Genomic DNA, 19718 nt, shown 5'->3' on the forward strand with positions numbered 1-19718 from the left:
TGCAATTGCCTGCCGGTGCCACTGCTGCTGTTGCTGCTGCTGGCGGAAGGGGCCTCCACTAGGGGGAGCGCAAGAGGGTACTTGGTCTACTCTTCCACGTCGGCTAGACACTTGAGAGCGGGCTTTCCATTGTGATGGCCGCATCAAGAGCGGGTCAAAGGCTCAGCCCCTGCAATTGCCTAGCGGTGCCACTGCTGCTGCTGCTGGCGGAAGGGGCCTCCACTAGGGGGAGCGCAAGAGGGTACTTGGTCTACTCTTCCAAGTCGGCCAGACATAATTTGGCAGTTACTCACACTTTACCCCACCATTACGGAAACTGCCCATCGACTACCTGTAGAGTAGCCGTATACTGTTGTGTTGAATCCCCACAAAGTGGTGAATATTTTACACACCCTGGTTGAGATGATTAGCATGATGATTAAGGTCAACCCCTTACGCAAGGGGAATATTTGAGTGAAGTTATAATCGATACGCCGCCCCGGATTTAATGAGGGCTGGAGTGGTGCTCATTGTGGTATCTTTATCAAGACCGAGTCGAGGCACAGATACTAATGAGAGCTTGCTGATATAATAATACCCTGCTGTTTATACTAATAACAATTCACGGCTTCCAATCAACTGCTGGATGAAGATATCGCCATGTCGTGTTGACTCTGCGTTGAATTCCCCTCCCTTTGATGCTGATAATCCTGCATAATGCACGGGCATAAGTAGTACTAATCACATACCTGCATTTCCCATAAATATGCTGAATTCCTCTTGATATGCAAATTATTTTGTCAAGGCGCCCTTTCCCCCCTTCCAACCCAGATTAAATATACGCTCCAAGCATGGTGCTGTTTTATTCAGACGCTGTCGCCTCGACAGACCTGGTTTTCACCTGATGACGGCTGCTTGCGTTGTGGCCGAAACGTCGTGAGAATTATTTTATTATGTTTTATTTTTATTATTTTATTACTTCCCTTCTACGTGACTTTACCGAAAAACCAAGAAGATGACTCTGCGTTGGTTGGCCATACTTCACCACACCGGGAAATGCGAGTGGTTAGATGTGGTTAAAGGTAAATGTTTTAATATATTTTTTTACCAGCTAAGGCCCACTGAGCTATGTAGCTCTTTCCCAGAAGCGACCTGGTATCACCAGGCGAGGTAGTTTGTGTGTTGTTAGTGGTGTATTGTGTTTGTGTGTTGTGAGTGGTGTAGTGTGTTTGTGTGTTGTGAATGGTGTATTGTGTTTGTGTGTTGTGAGTGGTGTAGTGTGTTTGCTATACTGGTAGGAACCTCCTGGTTACACCAGCCCACAGGGGATTATTGTGTCCGTCGTGCAGGGAGGGGATGGGTGGGGAGGGGAGGGTGGGGAGGGGTTGGGTGGGGAGGGGCTGGGTGGGGAGAGTGGGGAGGGGCTGGGTGAGGAAGGTGGGGCTGGGTGGGAGGGGTGGGGCTGGGTGGGGAGGGGCTGGTGACCCCGTGGTGCCCTTATAAAACTCAACGTTTAGCCGGCCCGTGCCCGCCCTCACAGTCGGACATATTTACGGAATACACCACGCCGCCGTTGACCCTGGCCATTGACCGAGCAACCTAACGTTCCTACCAGCTCCCTCCGCAGGAATGTGTTTCGGGGTGTAGTGTGTTTGTTGTTGTTAGTAGTGTAGTGTGTTTGTTGTTGTTAGTGGTGTAGTGTGTTTGTGGTGTTTAGTTGTGGCTAAGAGACACCCACTGCATTTTGGACGCCCATCGCAGTTTCTGAGTCCACGTGTTTCTCTCCCCGACGCCGATGACAGACACCTTTTAACGTCAGACCCCACAGCCTGCAGGCTCACTCCGGAGTCAACAGGCAGCAGTGGCGACGTTTGAAGCTCATCGTCAAGGTCATCGTCGTCGTCGTGTGCTGCAACACCTCTCCTATTCAATAGACCCCATCTCCTTGTAAGGGGCCATCCATTGAGTAGGGACGCATAAATCTGTCAAAACTTGACCCCTACCCCCCTCCCTATACGCACGCTGACTTTTTACACCCCCACCCCGCCCCGAATCCTATAGAACGGCCGATATTTAATCCACGCAGAAACGATCAATGATTAATAATATTAACGAGTTTAAGCAAACAGATAGTCCACCGCCGGACTATCTAACTCATTTGAAAGCCAATGTAGACAAATTATTATCGAGGCATCACCCCTCCCTCTCGTTTCCTATGCGTACATTGTTAGTAGACCCCCCCCCCCATACGCAAGCGTACGCATTTGGGTTAACCCCCCCTCCCCTCTCCATGCGTACGTACTGAATGGATGGCCCCTAAGGCCGCGATGGCGGGATGTTAACAACCTCACCAGGTATACAGGAGGCCGTGGGTTCCATCCCAACCCTGACGCCTGCTGCTGTATATTTGGAGTTTGCGTGTCTCTCTCTCTCTCATCATCATCACGGTGGCTAGGAGATATTAACAACCTCACCAGGTATACAGGAGGCCGTGGGTTCCATCCCAACCCTGACGCCTGCTGCTGTATATTTGGAGTTTGCGTGTCTCTCTCTCTCTCATCATCACGGTGGCTAGGAGATATTAACAACCTCACCAGGTATACAGGAGGCCGTGGGTTCCATCCCAACCCTGACGCCTGCTGCTGTATATTTGGAGTTTGCGTGTCTCTCTCTCTCTCATCATCATCACGGTGGCTAGGAGATATTAACAACCTCACCAGGTATACAGGAGGCCGTGGGTTCCATCCCAACCCTGACGCCTGCTGCTGTATATTTGGAGTTTGCGTGTCTCTCTCTCTCTCATCATCATCACGGTGGCTAGGAGATATTAACAACCTCACCAGGTATACAGGAGGCCGTGGGTTCCATCCCAACCCTGACGCCTGCTGCTGTATATTTGCAGTTTGTATGGCCTCTCTCTCCCCGTGGCCGCGTGGATTTTTCTCCGGATCCCCCGGGGTTTTCCCTCCACGTGTAGAATCACCGTCACGCGTTCAGAGTGTTATTTGGTTGCTTGTAAATTTCCACGCGACAGGCCACTTCTTCGTTGAGCTAGCCAGGTCACTGCTGAAACATAGCTACAGAGATCAGTGGGCCTAAGCTGGTAACATAAAATAAATTGTTGATAGTTATTGACAAACGTGTCGGGTTTTTCTTTAAATACGACCGCAGTTCAGCGCAACTCCTCTTGGCCGTGATTTAAACTAAAACAAAACTATTTCATTGACCAGGTAAGGCTCACCCAAGCAATTATCGATTTTTTTTCAGGAAGCGACCTGACCACAAACAATAGTCTAAGGCAGGGGTGGGGAACGTCCGGCCCGTGGGCTGTACAAGACCCGTGAAATCATTTGGGTTTGGCCCTGCCAAGGCAACCGCAGGCGGGACTCGAAATTCAATAAATCGAGGAGCAAACCTGGAAAAGCAGTTGCGAGTAGCAGCAGCAACATCAATACCGGCAGCTAACATCATCACACGCCTCGCCAGAGAGAAGCAGTTCCAGCCATCGCATTAGGGGTGAGTTAATTAAATGTTTGACCAAATATAACAGGCTACTTTTCAAGTTGATAATTTTGTATGGCCAGCGAATAATGTTTTATTTAACACGTAGGCTTTCGCGACCAATAGTATTCATAATATAGGTGGGCTAAAGAAGTCAATTAATTTGTCCTTTGAAAACGTGACACATATTTTACTCTTTGGCCGTGTCGGGTGGTGGAGGGTTACGGCACATTTATAAATAACGCGATCTGACCCAAAAACCTTGATTATGAATGATGTTATAAATATCCAAATGGCCCTTGGCATAAAAAAGGTTCATCTTCTTGGTTCTTTCGGTAAAGTCACGTAGAAGGGAAGTAATAAAATAATAAAAATAAAACATAATACAATTATTTTATTGATGATGAATCCCTGCAGTCACGAAAGCTTTAAATCGAAAAATAAAAAAGTTCCCCACCCCTGGTCTAAGTGACGTATCACGTGGAAATATCAGCAGCCACATTCTCTTTAAACGCGTGACGTTGATTATAAACGTGGGGGGGCAAAAACCGGAGGGACCCGGAGACAAAAATCCACGGCGAGAGAGAGCGATTCGCAAAAAGCTCCAAATATACAAGCAGGCGTCGTCAGGGTCGGATTCGAGACCCCCGGCTTCCGTGTGTAACGTTCTTGAAGGAGACTTCTTAGAGGCCACACGCTTTTATTCACCAATACTTGCTACACCTAACACACAAGGGGTATACGGTCCCCTTACCCGTTATCCTGAGGAGCTACAGACTCCGGACTTGCCGGCTATCTTTCCCCCGCTAGCCTAGCGTCCTCCGGCTGGGACCTAGGGGAGGCACACTGACCCGCCGCTGGCCCGGCAGGTCCCCGACCTCTGGTCGCTCAAGACATTTGCCCTCACAAGGGCGGGAAGGCTGGGAGCCAGGGTCCTATCCAGGACCTATCTCCCCTGACCACTGGTTACTCTGAGCCCCAGCCCTGACAAGGGCGGGAAGGCTGGGAGCCAGGGTCCTATCCAGGACCTATCTCCCCTGACCACTGGTTACTCTGAGCCCCAGCCCTGACAAGGGCGGGAAGGCTGGGAGCCAGGGTCCTATCCAGGACCTATCTCCCCTGACCACTGGTTACTCTGAGCCCCAGCCCTGACAAGGGCTGGAAGGCTTGGTCCAGGGTCCTAGCTGTCTTCGGCCGACTTGGGTCTTCGTGTAGCAGAACTAACTAAGAGCTCTCAGCGCTCCGGCTTTTATACCTGTTCGTGGCCGGGTTAACCAATCCCTGGCCACCTCTTGGACCCCTCCGATTGGTCCTTCCCAATCTGGCGTTTGGATCCTACCTCACCCCATTTGACCCTAACTGTTTGATTGAGCGGGAAAACCTTGTTAAACCAACTGCTCTCTCACAGCTTGCGAACAGCGAGTAGTTATCACCACTACACATGCACACCAGGCGAGGGGAGGTGACATCTCGAGACACGCCGATGGCGGGGAGCTCAGCTTCACGGATCTCGTCTCATTCGGCCGGCACGTGTAGTAGTCGCTTTAGTGCTCGCTAATGAAGCTTGTGTTCGCCAGGCAAAAATTGTTTCGCTAAATATAATAACGTGATAAGATTTATTTTTTACACTTTTTTTTTTACCAATTTATTTTTTACCAATTTTTTTTATCCACGATCAGACACTAACAGCTACTCCTAAAAATGTGTATTTTAGCGCAGAAATAACCACAAAAATTGTCGACAACTTGATTCAACTTCTTATATTTAAAGAGGTAAACATCGGAAACAGCTCAAGTTAAAGATTCCGTTGTTCTTATATTAGAAAGAACACAAAATAATTTACTTAATAGTCTGTGAGGGGAAGCTCCTTTTACCATTTTCGAATTATTCAGATTTGAACATCATAAAATAGTATTCTTTTCGTTCAAAACCACTTGAATCCAAAATCTCAAAAACAATACGATAGAACAATGGTTCTCACTTTAATTTAATTTGCTGTTTAACGCTCTATCAAAAGAAGAAAAACTGCAATCTGAAATTTTGAACGGTTTCTGAATGACACCACGCACGGACGTGTTTATGGGGCACTTAAAATCGAGATTTCGGGGATGTTTCCTGTTCCGATTTAAAGCTTTCGTGACTGCAGGGATTCATCTTCTTGGTTCTTTCGGTAAAGTCACGTAGAATGGAAAAAATAATACGTGACTTTACCGAAAGAACCAAGAAGATGTTTCCTGTTGTTTGTGCCCTAAAAGTTACCCGCGTACCAAATTTCAGTTTTCTACATTGTCCCCAGAGGGTTTTTGAGACGTACAGATTAAAGGTCTTCATTTGAAGACAATTGTAACGAAAACGCAGGCCCAGTTACAACGATGCTGGGCAGCATCTACACAGCCAGGTGGTCGTTGTCCTTCGCGAGGACCGACAAAGCCCCACGACACAGCTGAGCCCATACCACGAAAAGGAGGGGAAATCAAGGTGGGGGAGGGGGGTGTGATAGTGGGAACTGAACGTAAATTTTTGTTAAAATAGCTTTTCTTGGTTCTTTCGGTAAAGTCACGTAGAAGGGAAGTAATAAAATAATAAAAATAAAACATAATAAAAATAATTCTCACGACGTTTTATTATGTTTTATTTTTATTATTTTATTACTTCCCTTCTACGTGACTGTACCGAAAGAACCAAGAAGATGAATCCCTGCAGTCACGAAAGCTTTAAATCGAAATAAAATAGCTTTATTAGATTTTTTTTTGCTGTACACAAGAAAGGCCCACCGCCGAAAAATATCGGGTTGACAAAAAAAAAACGACAGCAGCAGCATGCGAATATCCGCCAGGCCGCATGTACCCGACGCGTCCCGGTTAATGTGGGGGGGGGGGGGGGGGTAGACATCCCGGTGAAGCGGGCGGGTACAGAAACTACGTCGCATTTACATGGGAAAGTCGCGCTGGTAGAACACTCGTTTAGTTGACTGTTTTTGTGCCACGGGGGTGGGGGCTTCAAGGAGCAGCCGGCACGCCTACGGTCGTCGACCCGTCCCCTCCCGTTGGCGAGGCTGCGGCTGCCGCAAGCCAGGCACAATCTGGGAGTCTTTCCCGGGACATTCAAAGTTCCCCGCTGTTTGAACAGTTGCTGAACGATAACAATGACGCATTAACGATCCACGCCTCACTCGACACAATACTGGGAGATTTTCGTCGACCCATGACAGCCCTCCGCTTCTCTGCGCACCTTTCGAGGTGGCAACCCTTGCCGCTGCAGTTGAGTAAGCATCGGAGGGGAAAAGCAAAAAAGGCGGCCGGGCGTAGGTCCAGCCATGCTGCCCTCTGATGTGCTGACGCCAGCCTTAATAGGCGCTCGCTAACCAGCCCTTGCACCCCCCCCCCCCTTTTATCCGTGCGGCGTGCGCGTGTCATTTCCCAAGACGCGACACGGAGCGGGCGGGATCCGCCAGGCTCACGAGGCTGGCCCTGCCGCTCCGGATCCGCCCGCCGCTCCGGATCCGCCCGGCGCTCCGTTCCGCGAGTCCTGCGAGCCGGGGGCCGCGGTGGTGGCCTGCATGAGCTCGTACAGCTGCTCCACCTGCTCCTCGCGCAAGTTGGACAGGTGCTCGTCGTTCAGGTAAGCTCCGGGCCGGATCACCCGACCCGGATCCTGAGTCACCTGCATTTGCAGGGTGGTCGCGTACGCCTGTGGAGGGTTGGGGGTGTCAGGTGGGTGAGAGGGAGCCAAGCGGAGGCCGATTATGAAGACACAAGGCAACTTCTTGGTTCTTTCGGTAAAGTCACGTAGAAGGAAAATAATAAAATAATAAAAATAAAACATAATAAAATAATTCTCACGACGTTTCGGCCACAACGCAAGTAGCCGTCCTCAGGTGGAGAACAGGTCTGTCGAGGAGACAGAGTCTGACTCTGTTCTCCACCTGAGGACGGCTGCTTGCGTTGTGGCCGAAACGTCGTGAGAATTATTTTATTATGTTTTATTTTTATTATTTTATTACTTCCATTCTACGTGACTTTACCGAAAAAACCAAGAAGATGCTCTAGAGGAGTTGTACACCCCTGGCTGCCACTGCTATTCAGTGGCCTAAAATCAAATGTTTTCGTTCCGGATGATCGCTGCTACGTATGATCTTGAGTTTTGATTTAGTGTGCTGATCTTTAAAGGTGCATTTGAAAAAAATTGATACTCCTACTGATGCTCCTGCTGTTGTGGAGTGACTCATGCAGCCAGCAATGGCTACAGGGTTTTGGTGGTACATGTTGTTTATGTCGTTTATTGTGAAATTTCGGTCACAGTTCCTATGATCACTGGTACATTGCTTTTATGGCTTTATTTTTGTGATTTCGAAAAGTTTTTGGTTTGGCCATGTTTGTTTGTTGTAGTACGGAGTTAGAATGATGGCTTTAATCTAAGTTGTCTTGTGGTTGTTGTTGTTGTTGTTGTTTGACTTGCATCCCACTGGGATTTTTGCACAGCGTTTGGTGTAAGGTGCTTTTTTTCTGGAAGACTTTGCAGTTTTTTCCTGGATTTTTCTGTTTGCGCATAGTCACTTTAAGATGTTTTCTTGTTCATGTTTTTGTTTTTTATTTGTTGCGGTTGCACCCGATTCAAGAGCCGAATGGCTCACAGGGCTATACCCAATAAATGAAACTGAAACTATCGGTTCTTCAACGCGTTATCTGGTCGTATGTACATTGTATGTTCATACGTTGAACTTCTTTTGCACCCTACGTCACCAACCGTGCTAATTGGAGGTGCGGGGGAAGGACAACAAACTAATCACACAAAGCAGTTCTTAAGAAACGAGTTTGCAATCTAAATGATTAAAAAGTCCATATCTCCAGCGGTTTCATAATATCAGAAGGAGGAGCGTTCCAGACGGCCGCATATGCGCATCTGAAAGCGCGCGACGCGACGACCTGTTCCATGGCCGAGACAAAAGCCGCCGCTACTGTGACGATGACCGCCGGAGTTTTGCGTGATGGTGGTTTATGAGATCGGCAAGGTATCGTGGTTGTGCCATACTTCATCGCGCTGGTCACTGTGGGTTGATGAAAGGGGGAGCCAGGAACGGTTGAGATGTCGCTCATCGCTCAAGTTCCCCGTGTCAGAGCGCTTTCACGCGTGATGTTGTTGAAAAGAAAGCCCAACTTGTGTTGTTTTCGTTGAAAGTGATTTGGGTACATGAGCTCGATTCTGGGCCACGGCTAACATCAGCGATACGCGGTCGCAGTCGATGCATTCCAAACAAAAGGGCATGCGAGTCGCACACGGTACACACACACACAGTATACACACACGCAGTACACACAGTACACACACAGTGCACACACGCAGTACACACAGTACACACACAGTACACACACACAGTACACACACACAGTACACACACGCAGTACACGCAGTACACACACGGTACACACACATAGTATACATACAGCACACACACAGTACACACACAGTACACACACGGTACACACACGGTACACACACGGTACACACACACAGTACACACACGGTACACACACAGTACACACACACACAGTACACACACACGGTTCACACACGGTTCACACACACAATAAACACACACAGTACACACACACGGTACACACACACAGTACACACACGGTTCACACACGGTTCACACACACAATACACACACACAGTACACACACACGGTACACACACGGTACACACACAGTACACACAGTACACACACACAGTACACACACAGTACACACAAACGGTTCACACACACAGTACACACACAGTACACACACACGGTACACACACAGTACACACACAATATACACACAGTACACACACGGTACACACACACTACACATACAGTACACACACACAGTACGCACACACGGTACACACAGTACACACACACGGTACACACACACACAGTACACACACACGGTACACACACACACACGGTACAAACACAGTACACACAGTACACACAGCACACACAGTACACACACACAGTACACACACACAGTACACACACGGTACACCCTAACCCCAGAACGTACGTGCGGCCCCCCACCGTCCGTCCGCGTCACTCGCTTGTTCACGCTCGCTCTGCCTAGCGAGCGCATTTATTTATCGCCATTATCGCCCCCCTCGCGAAGCACATAAACAAGTGACGAATTGCCAGTCGGGCTCCCTCTTTACGATCATAATTGGACCACAAATTCACCGGTGGCAATGGGGTGACACGAGCGAGCGAGCGGCGGTGGTGGCCGTACCTGTTGCAGGAGCCCCCCCCCCCCCTGCCCCCCACCACTTCCCCCCACCACCACCACCGCCACCGCTCCGCAAAATTTACTGCCGTGAGAGGCCTCTCATTCACGCGGGGGGCATCATCGAAAACTCATTAGCGGCCCAACGAGCGGCGATAGAAATGCGGCGATCGCTATTCCGTTATTTATTTATTAATACCCCCCCCCCCCCCACCTTTCCCGCTCGCTCTTGGATATTGACTGATGGAGGGGGGGGTGGTTGGTGATGGCGTGGAGCAATACCACGATCGATGCATTCCTTTACAAAGGGAAAGGCCGGGCGGGGGGGGGGGGCAGGGGGAAGGAGAAAAAAGAAAAAAAATCAAAAGCCGACGGGACGCATTTTCAATTAGTCGAGGGAATTACGGCCGTCGTTGTCCAACCTCCACCCACCGGTGGCCACGCTTAAGCCGCATTTAGGGTCGCGATAATATTTGGTGGGGGGGGGGGGGCACTTTCGCGAACGAAAATCTTCGCCGCTAACGCCGCTGGCGAAAAGCCCCGGGCGCGGGGAAAATCGCGGAGACGGAAAAAATCTCCCCGAGTTCTGCGTGGGCGATCCTGCGCCAACAGAAAAAAAGAAGCTTCTTCGCAGCTCGTCGGGATTTCTCCCGGGCAAATTTAAAGATTTCAATTCTGTAATTTGACAAAAATCCGCGTTTTCGGGAGAGAGCGTCGGAGAGTGAGAGAGAGCGTAGAATTCGGTTTCGCGAGACAAAAATGCCCCCGCGGATGTAAGCGGACAGAATGAAAAGGGAAGCGAAAGAAATCGACTGGAAGGACCCGCGCGCGGGAGAACTTGATTTGGCTCGCGCGACAGCAGCGGCCTCGTTAGAATTTCCAACGCGGGCTCCCCGCCCGCCTCTTGCGAGGTGCTCGCCCCTCCGTGTGCGAGCGCGTCAATAATCGGACATCAAACGGTGGCGCGCGGGGTTGCTTCATTATCTCCCCACCCGCCCGTCTCAGCGCGATCATCTGCGTGGGTCGCGAGGGGGCGATAATGGCGCCACGGTTAGCGAGATGTTAACCGTGTTCTTTGGTTCTTTCGGTAAAGTCACGTAGACAGAAAAATTATAATAAAAAATAAAGTGAATACATCCTTTATATGCGTGGCATCGGTTTTATTTTATTATTCATTTCTGTTTTTCTTGAGTAAGAGTTTCATTTTTATCACATTGGTATTTTAAATTACATATGAATTTTTTTTTCCTAAAAAGTGGAAAAATTTGGAATTTTTTTTTTCACGAAAATAAATTGTCACGCACAACGAGTCTGTGTGCAAAATGTCAGCTCGATTGAATCACGGGAAGTGGGTTAAAAAACGACCGAAAGATTTGCACGGTCGTAAGCGCGCAAGCAAGCAAGCAAGTGAACTTAATATAAAGGATTTAAAAAAGAAAAAACGATAAAAATAAAATCAAAATAAGGAGGCCGTGGGTTCCATCCCAACCCTGACGCCTGCCGTATATTTGGAGTGTGCGTGTCTCTCCCCCTCTCTCTCCCCGTGGCCATCCTCGGAGCCGGCGGCGTTAGGGTAACCGTGGAACGAAGACGGTCACCGCATCATCGCGTACTTTCAGACGCGCTTCCACGGCTGGAACTCTCATCCTTCCGATATTATGAAGCCACTGGAGCTATGCACTTTCACATCTAAATTGAAAACTAATTTCCTAAGAACTGCTTTTAGTGCGTAGTTTGTTGTGCTTCCCCCAAAGCTCCGACTAGCACGATTGGCTACGTACGGTGCAAAAGAAGTTCAACACATGTATATTTTGCAGAGGGGTCAAATACTTATTTCCCTCATTAAAATGCAAATCAATTTATAACATTTTTGACATGCGTTTTTCTGGATTTTGTTGTAGTTATTCTGTCTCTCACTGTTCAAATAAACCTACCATTAAAATTATATACTGATCATTTCTTTGTCAGTGGGCAAACGTACAAAATCAGCAGGGGATCAAATACTTTTTTTCCTCACTGTACATCCCCGAAGGTAAACCGAGGTATCGCTGTGCAAAGAAAACTCTACTCTGTGCCGCCACGTAAATAATATATGTTTTAGTCCATCAGCCTATCGGCTTAAAACATCAATATTACCGAGCGGGCTTATTACTATATTCTTAGGTTTTTTCTGGTATTCTTAGGTTTTTTCGGTAAAGTCACGTAGGTAAAAACATTAAAATTAATAAAAGTAAAATAAAATAAAAATCACGACGTTTCGGAGGCAACACAAGCTTCCGTCTTCAGGTGGAACCGTCACAGCCACGATAGCTGTATCAAGTAAATGAGAGATTGCAGGAGCTACCACTCCGTTTATATAATGGTTGGAGAGGGGGGAAGGGCCAAAATTATTACTCTAATTCTGCTGGCTTACCACGTGTTATTGCAACGGGGTGCGCAAGCCAGACTCGGCTGAAGAGACCCAGAGGATGAAACCCGGTCCCCGAGGTTAGCTCGGCTAAACGAACGCAACGTTGATAATGATCCTGTCTACAAAAGCCTATGATAAACAGGCCGATGGATAACCACACCAATGCGCCTCCAACGTGAAAGGAGGCCTGGCAGCGACGGCCTCGGGTGCGTTTTGCTCAACATTTCGTCGCATCTTCAGAGCCGACACTTATTTTGGCTCTCCGACAGATTTTCTTTCCAGAACAAATTATTCCAAAAAGTAACAAACGCAATAATTAAAGGTCCCAATGAATGTCTGCTACCCAGTAAAAAGGTGTGCCTTGCAAAAGTAATTGACCTCGGGGTAATTGCACGTCTTCATCATTTTCCTAGTTCGCGAAAACTATTTATTTCGTATGCAGGTGATGGCGCGTGTGTGTTGGGGGAGCGGTGGTGCAGCGGTTAGCGCTACGCTGCGCTACGAAGCCCGCTGACCTGAGTTCGATTCCCGCTCACGGCCAACAGTGGTGACGATTATCTGAATCGGTCCTGTGCCTCCTCTAGGTCGACTCAGCCTCGAATGAGTACCTGGTGCCGTGTGTAAACATGTCAAACCCTCGCCGCTGCCTCCACAGTGATGGATTACAGACGGTGAGTGTGACACTCTGACACGGCGATTGTGGCGGTGACGGTGATCACGATGACAGAGATAGCCACGACAATAATCTTGACTCAAAGCTTTCGTGACTGCAGGATTTCGTGTTCTTTGGGTCTTTCGGTAAAGTCACATAGATAGGTTCAAAGAAAATAACCAAAAATAACAAAAATATATTTTTTTGTGACTTTACCCAAAGACCCAAAGAAGATGAATTCCTGCAGTCACGAAAGCTTAGATAGGTTAAAAGAAAATAACACTTTTTTTTTGGTTATTTTCTTTGAACCTATCTACGTGACTTTACCGAGAAACCCAAAGAACACGACAATAATGTTCGCGTTGATAGCGGCAATGGTAAGGGTGCTCGTTGCGGTGATGATGGCAAAATCAGCAATTGTGGTGGCGACGGTGGTGGAGAATTTTCTGTGGTGGCGTTTATGGCATAGGTGGTGATGGTGGTGGTGGCATACCGTGTCTACCCATACAGTTCACCCGAATTCTTGTACAGGGCAATTGAGTTTTCAGGTCCATACGGCGTACAGCCGTTTCAATACGGGCAACAAATCTTTTGTCTATTTGTTTGTGTTTCTCCCTTGTGATGGGGCTTTGTCGGATGAACGTTGAGATGTATAAGGGGGCATGGGGTGACCAAAAAGGTCTGAATTGGTCTGTAATAAGGCACTGATAAGGGGTTGACAGGTACGTGGTGGCGGCGATGGCGGTGAAGGGGGTGGTGGAGATGGTGGCGGTGATGGCGGTTGTGGCATTGGCGGTGGCAGCAATGTGTTCATGATTGTGTTTACGGTGATCGTGGTGGTGGTGGCAGCTATGATGGTGGTGATGGCGGTGGAATTGGTGGTGATGATGGTGGGAGTGCTGGTGGTGGTGGCTGAGTAGAGGCTTGAAGAGCCCCAATGTGGTTTCAGGCCAGGGCGGTCCCGCACAGATGCCATATTTTCTGTCCGTATGTTTAAGCAGAGGTGTAGGGAATTGCAACAAGACCTACATCTCAGCTTTACTAACCTGGTCAAGGCTTATGCTATCATCAATAGGCCTGGGCTCTAGGTTGTTCTTTGTGCTTTCGAAGTCCCTGACTCTCTGCTCACAATCATTAAGGAAATTCATGATGGTGAGCAGACTCGGGTAAAGCTACATGGCCGGAAGTCAGAGCCATTCACTGTTCACCATGGGGTGCGACAGGGATGTGCATTGGCTCCGACATTATTTAACATCTTTGTCGACCACGTAGTTAGATAAACTTTCCATGGCTGTACCAGAGGAATCTCCATCTGGTACAGATACAATGGGAGGCTGATCAATGCCTGGGTGTGATCGAGGGATGGTTCCCTATTGGTCAACCATGTAATGTATGCTGATGATCTGGTGATTGCTGCTCACTCAGAGGAGTTGGAGGTGCTGTTGCTTGACCTGGAGTGTGGTTCCTAAGAAGTGGGGCCTTATCATCAGCCCCTTCAAAACTAAGCACCTGCCTGGGTATTTTTCCATCAAAGACTCCACCCACTCAACCCCCTATTGGTGGGGCAGTTGTGGAGTGAGTGGAGAAGTTTCCAAACCTTGGCAATGTGCTTATGACCAGTTTAAGTTTGGCAGCAGAGGTCTCACTCTGATTCAATCGAGCGGCATTGTCTTTTCATTGGCAGCGTAATGCCGTGTGGAAGCTACCTGGTCTGTCACTCCACACAAAGCTTCAGGTCTTCTCGGCCATGGTCATGCCCTCCCTTTTCTATGCTTGCAAAACGTGGACACCCCTAATAGAACACCGACTCCGGTTAGAAACATTGAGGTTGGCCTGCCTACGATCCTGGGTTTAACCAGGTTGGATTGTTGGAGCTCACAAATCCTTAAAAGATCTGGACACAGTCCCATCGGTGAGCTCCTCCGGCAGGAAAGGCTGCGTTGGCTGGGCCATGTAGCCCGCTTACCAAACCACCGCATGCCCAAACAGCTTTTGTTTGGCTGGACAGAGGGGAATAAACAGGCACGGCACGGGCGAGAGAAGAGATGGAGTGATGTGGTACAGGAGGACGTGGATCTGAGTGGACTTGCCAATGACTGATATACCAGTGGTGTCAAGATCGGCCTCTGTGGAGGAAGCTCATGAAGGACGCTACTGGGCAGTTGGAAGCAGTTTCCCTCCAGCAACGGAGGGCGAAGGAACGACGCTCACAACAACGAGCGGGGCGCCGGGCGGCTAAAACAGCAAGTTGGCACAGTAGGGGGCACAGCTTGGTGCATCTACCAGTCATCTCAGTTAGTCAACCCATGGCACCTGCTGGGTCTGTCCCGTGACCTCCTGCCAGCGAGCCTTCGATGTTTCACGTGGCCTCGAAGTGCACCTGGCCTGGCACAGGTGCCGTAGTGATGTCACCGTCACTTAGCAGCGAATGGTGGCTCTTGGTATTGGTGATCGTGGCGGTGCCAGTGATGGTGGTGGTAGCAATGTTTGAGTGATGGTGGCGGCGGTGATGGCGGTGGTAGTGGTGGTAGCAACAATGTCCGGGTAATGGTGGTGGCGGCGGCGGTACTGGCGATCGTGGCGGTGGCAACGGTGGCGGCGGCAATGTCACCGACGGGAAAAACTCGCCTCCCACTCGGCGAGGAACTGCTCGGCGAGGCGCGGGCCGGCCGTCTTGTTGCGCCGGAACTCGTCCTTCACGTAGCGGTCGCCCAGCTCCGCCAGCTCCACGGGGAGGTGGCGGTGCAGCTGCAGCAGCCGGCGGTAAAGGGAGCGCACGCGCGTCGCGTGCCGCACCGCCGGCATCTCCTGTCCGGCGTTGACCCTGAACGGCGGAGGAGGAGGCGCACCTCCGATTACAACTCGCTCTCCCCGCTGAATTGATTACGTACAGGGACTCCTCTACTTACGAACATTCGACTTACGAATTTGCAGAGATGCGAACAAAACCTGCTCCGTATGTCCAGTTGCCTGTTTGGACCGAGAGTCGTAAGTTCAACCGCCGCGCAATAAACAGCGGTGGTCGCATCTCTATCTGTAGAACATGAAGAACCAGTGGCATCTACTTTTACAGAATATGACACAACTTTTAAAGCCATTCGCCTTGTTTAGTGTACACGCCGTACAACGTGTTCGGAATCGACAGGAGTAAAGTTGGATTTACGAACAAATCGACTTACGTACAGACCTGTATTTATTAATTACAATACTGTATTGCACAGTAAAAGTAAAAAACAAGGTAAATTCTTAGCCTACCTATATGAACTGCGATTTAATAGAAAGTTTTTTTCAGGAAACAATCCTATCTGCTATAGAAAAAAAACTTTTAACATGCATTGAACGTATCGTATCGTGGTAACCCTAAAAAGAAATCGCTAAAGCTACGTATCATACGTATCGTAACGTATCATATTGTCCTGCTTACACCAAGATTCTGTCCGTCGTCTGCATTTTACAATTTTGTCGTATCACCATCGTAAGAGCGTCGTAACCCGGGGACTATCTGTACAACCACGTGGTAGGCGACTAACACGTGCACAACTTTTGTTCGAGGTTGAACCGCCTTGAGTTTGAGGCTTTGCAATGAGCGCCACCTTGTGGTGGTAACGAGACACCCGGCAAACGTGGAGGGCGTTGGTGCACCAAGATTTACAACTAAACTATTCATTTTAGCAGGGTTATAAGAGCCACTTGAGCATCGCAGATATTTACACGCTTTTTTATTTAACTCACTCTGTCTGTTGTTGTTGTATCCTCAAATCTTGTAAATCAATTTAACCCACTTCCCAATGTGGTATCGACTGCAAACTTGGTATACTTATGTCATACTGATGACAATACTATATTTTATCATAAAAAAATATGTATATTTTTAAACATTATTTTGTATATGTTATGTTTCGGCTTGGGTCTAATTGTCCACGCTCAACTGACGTGGGCTGTAATTGCCCACGGTCCCTGACGTGATGGCAAGCTTTTGTTGTTCAACAGAAAACAAAAACTATTTGGTTCTTTCGGTGAAGTCACGTAGAAAGAAAATAAATTAAATAATAGAATACGACGTGTCGATTGCAACACAAGCAGCCGTTAGAACTAAATTTGAGAGACAAAACACAGACACGGAGACACACAGACAGACACACAAGCAGAGAGAGACAACACAGAGACACACAACATAGACACAACATAGACACACAGAGACACACAACACAAACACACAGAGAAACAACACAGACACACAGAGATACACAACACATACACAGAGAGAGAGACACAACACAGACACACAGATAGAGTCACAACAGAGACACAGAGAGAAACACACAACACAGACACACAGAGAGACACACACCACAGAGAGAGACACAACATAGACACACAGAGACACAACACAGACACACAGAGAGACACACAACACAGACACACAGAGAGAGACACACAACACAGACACACAACAGAGACACACAACAGACACACATAGAGAGACACAACATAGAGAGACACACAACACAGACACACAGAGAGAGACACACAACACAGAGACACACAACATAGACACACAGAGTGAGAGACACAACACAGAGACACACAACAGAGACACAGAGACACAAAACTAATATTGAATCGAGGGTGCATCCCGATGCGTTATGAAATGTAGGCGCGGGCCTTACTGTGGGCGATGTGGCTTGCGTGTGGATAACGGTTACCCTTGTTACCGTGGTTACCTCGGCACTCGATAGCGCCTTTGTGTATATATATATGAAAGTTGTGTATATAAAAGTTTATCATAAACGAGCGTCTACGTTGTGAAGGCGAATTTAAGGACACTTTGCACGCCGTCCCTTTAAAAAAACGTCACGCGGCCTTTTGTATTTGCCAGCGCCGGTAAGCGATCGGCGGCGTCCCATTGGTCAAATAGCCGTGCGCGTGCGCAGCCCTCGACCAATGGGGAAGCGCGAACGTTCGGCATAGTGACCTCATCCGCTCTAGGAAATAAAATTTGAGGCCCCCACCCATCCGCCCTCCAACGTTTGACCTCGTCACCCCGTTTTTTTGGGGGGTTGTTGGGGGATCTCGGTAGAATCTTCCGGAAGAGATATTTCACTTCCAGAAGACGTCTTTAACCACAACTACCTCGTTAAAGAAGTTGTGAACGTCTGCCGAACGCCGCGGAAGACGTCCTCCAGAAGCGGTAGACATCTTCCAGAAGCGGTAGACCTCTTCCAGTAGTGGTAGACATCTTCCGCCAGTGGTAGACATCTTCCAGTAGTGGTAGACATCTTCCATAAGGCGTCTTCCGGAAAGAGTAGACCTCTTCCAGTAGTGGTAGACATCTTCCAGTAGTGGTAGACATCTTCCGTCAGCGGTAGACGTCTTCCATAACTGGTAGACATCTTCCATGATCGGTAGACGTCTTCCATAAGCGGTAGACGTCTTCCAAAAACGGCAGACGTCTTCCAGAAGCGGCAGACGTACAGTGTTTCTCCATCTTGAGGTGGGACGGGCGGTGTCAGTTGTGGCACTTCGCGTCCCCGTTGTGCCGCGTTGTGTGCTCTGTTGTTGTTGTGTTGTTGTTGTGGTTGTTGTTGTTGTTGTTGTGGTGGTGTTGTCGTTGTTGTTGACGGTGCTCGCTCTTCACGAGAGACGTCGCGTTGCGAGGAGTTTCGAAGGTTCGTTTCGCGGCCCACTGGCCCCGGACCCAATCGTCCTCCTCCCTCCGGTTCACTCGCCCACTGGTGACATCTCCTTTATTTCGTAGCCACTCTGCTCTCTCGCGCTCTCTCTCTCGTCAATTGCTTAGCCTCTGCCCGACAACGCCATCGTAACGCCCCGTCCTTTATTTAACCACCGCGCTTGTTTAACCATCGCGTTGCCGCGACAATGCCATATTTAACCACTCCATACTTAACCATTGCACGCCGGGGCTGTCCTGTATTTAACCATTTTATTTGACCACTGCTTTATTTAACCATCGAATGCCATTGCCGTGAGTCTGTCCTTTATTTAACCATTTTATTTGATCACTCCTTTATTTAACCATCGAATGCCATTGCCGTGAGGCTGTCCTGTATTGAACCATTTTCTTTGACCACTGCTTTATTTAACCATCGAATGCCATTGCCGTGAGGCTGTCCTTTATTTAACCATTTTCGTTGACCACTGCTTTATTAAACCATCGTTTGTTATTACCACGGGGCTTCCCTTTATTTTACCATTTTCTTTGACCACTGCTTTATTTAACCATCGAATGCCATTGCCGTGAGGCTGTTCTATATTTAACCATTTTCTTTGACCACTGCTTAGTTTAACCAATGCTTGTTATTACCACGGGGCTTCTCTTTATTTAACCTTTTTTTTTACCACTCCTTTATTTAACTATCGCCTGTCATTTGCCCGTGAGATTATCCTCCATTGACCACTGCGTATCATTACCCCGAGACGGCCCTTTATTCAACCTGGTGTTTATTTGACCCAACGCATGCATTGACCACGACACTGCCCTTTATTTAACCACTGACTGGCGTAATTTAACCGGCAGGGTGCTTAAGATATTGACTGCAAACCCCGTGGTGTGACAGTCACACACCGCAGGGGCGGACAATACTGTATTTAACCACGCCTTTAGCAGTGGGCCAAAATTACTTTTTTTTTTAACCACGGTGCTTCTTTATTTAACCAGTGTTAGAATGTGTTCAACCTGAAATTCGCTGAATGTATTTATTTAACCGTGGTGGCGAGATGTTAACTCCCTCGCCTGGTATGCAGAAGTTCGTGGGTTCGATCCCGACCCTGACGCCTGCTACTGTATATTTGGAGTTTGCGTGTCTCTCTCTCATCATCATGACGGTGGCTAGGAGATGTTAACTACCTCGCCTGGTGTACAGGAGGTCGTGGGTTCGATCCCGACCCTGACGCC

General features: G+C 48.5%; 2 protein-coding genes and 1 long non-coding RNA gene across 6 annotated transcripts in view; 1 reads left to right on the plus strand and 2 right to left on the minus strand.

Moving 5' to 3' along the window:
* The window catches only part of LOC144736716 (uncharacterized), a 501200-nt gene that overhangs the window by 257375 nt on the left and 224107 nt on the right, over nucleotides 1-19718 (minus strand). The window lies entirely within an intron of this gene.
* On the minus strand, nucleotides 5226-17759 carry SDHAF3 (succinate dehydrogenase complex assembly factor 3). Its single transcript, XM_078619250.1, has 3 exons — nucleotides 17473-17759; nucleotides 15431-15626; nucleotides 5226-7170 (listed from the first exon to the last, which is right to left on the minus strand). Exons 2-3 carry the CDS (start codon nucleotides 15605-15607, stop codon nucleotides 6937-6939), a joined length of 411 nt encoding a protein of 136 aa, XP_078475376.1. The 5' UTR covers nucleotides 15608-15626; nucleotides 17473-17759; the 3' UTR covers nucleotides 5226-6936.
* The window catches only part of LOC144736674 (cytoplasmic dynein 1 intermediate chain 1-like), a 28633-nt gene continuing 27124 nt past the window's right edge, over nucleotides 18210-19718 (plus strand). For 2 of the 4 annotated variants that reach the window (XM_078619252.1, XM_078619254.1), the window contains exon 1: nucleotides 18210-18296. The gene's annotated coding sequence lies outside the window, so the exon portion shown is untranslated. Of the gene's footprint in view, nucleotides 18472-19718 lie in introns of all 4 variants that reach the window. The other 2 variants (XM_078619251.1, XM_078619253.1) reach the window with 1 other exon arrangement.

The sequence above is a fragment of the Lampetra planeri genome, chromosome 62 (assembly GCF_965212315.1).
Source record: "Lampetra planeri chromosome 62, kcLamPlan1.2.h2, whole genome shotgun sequence".
NCBI lineage: Eukaryota > Metazoa > Chordata > Hyperoartia > Petromyzontiformes > Petromyzontidae > Lampetra > Lampetra planeri.

Excerpts from the sequence above, each read along its gene's own strand:
- SDHAF3 (XM_078619250.1), bottom strand. The coding sequence starts at position 15,607 with ATGCCGGCGGTGCGGCACGCGACGCGCGTGCGCTCCCTTTACCGCCGG. Across the intron at positions 7,171-15,430 it reads AGTTCCTCGCCGAGTGGGAG|GCGTACGCGACCACCCTGCA; the intron begins GCGAGTTTTTCC and ends AACCCTCCACAG.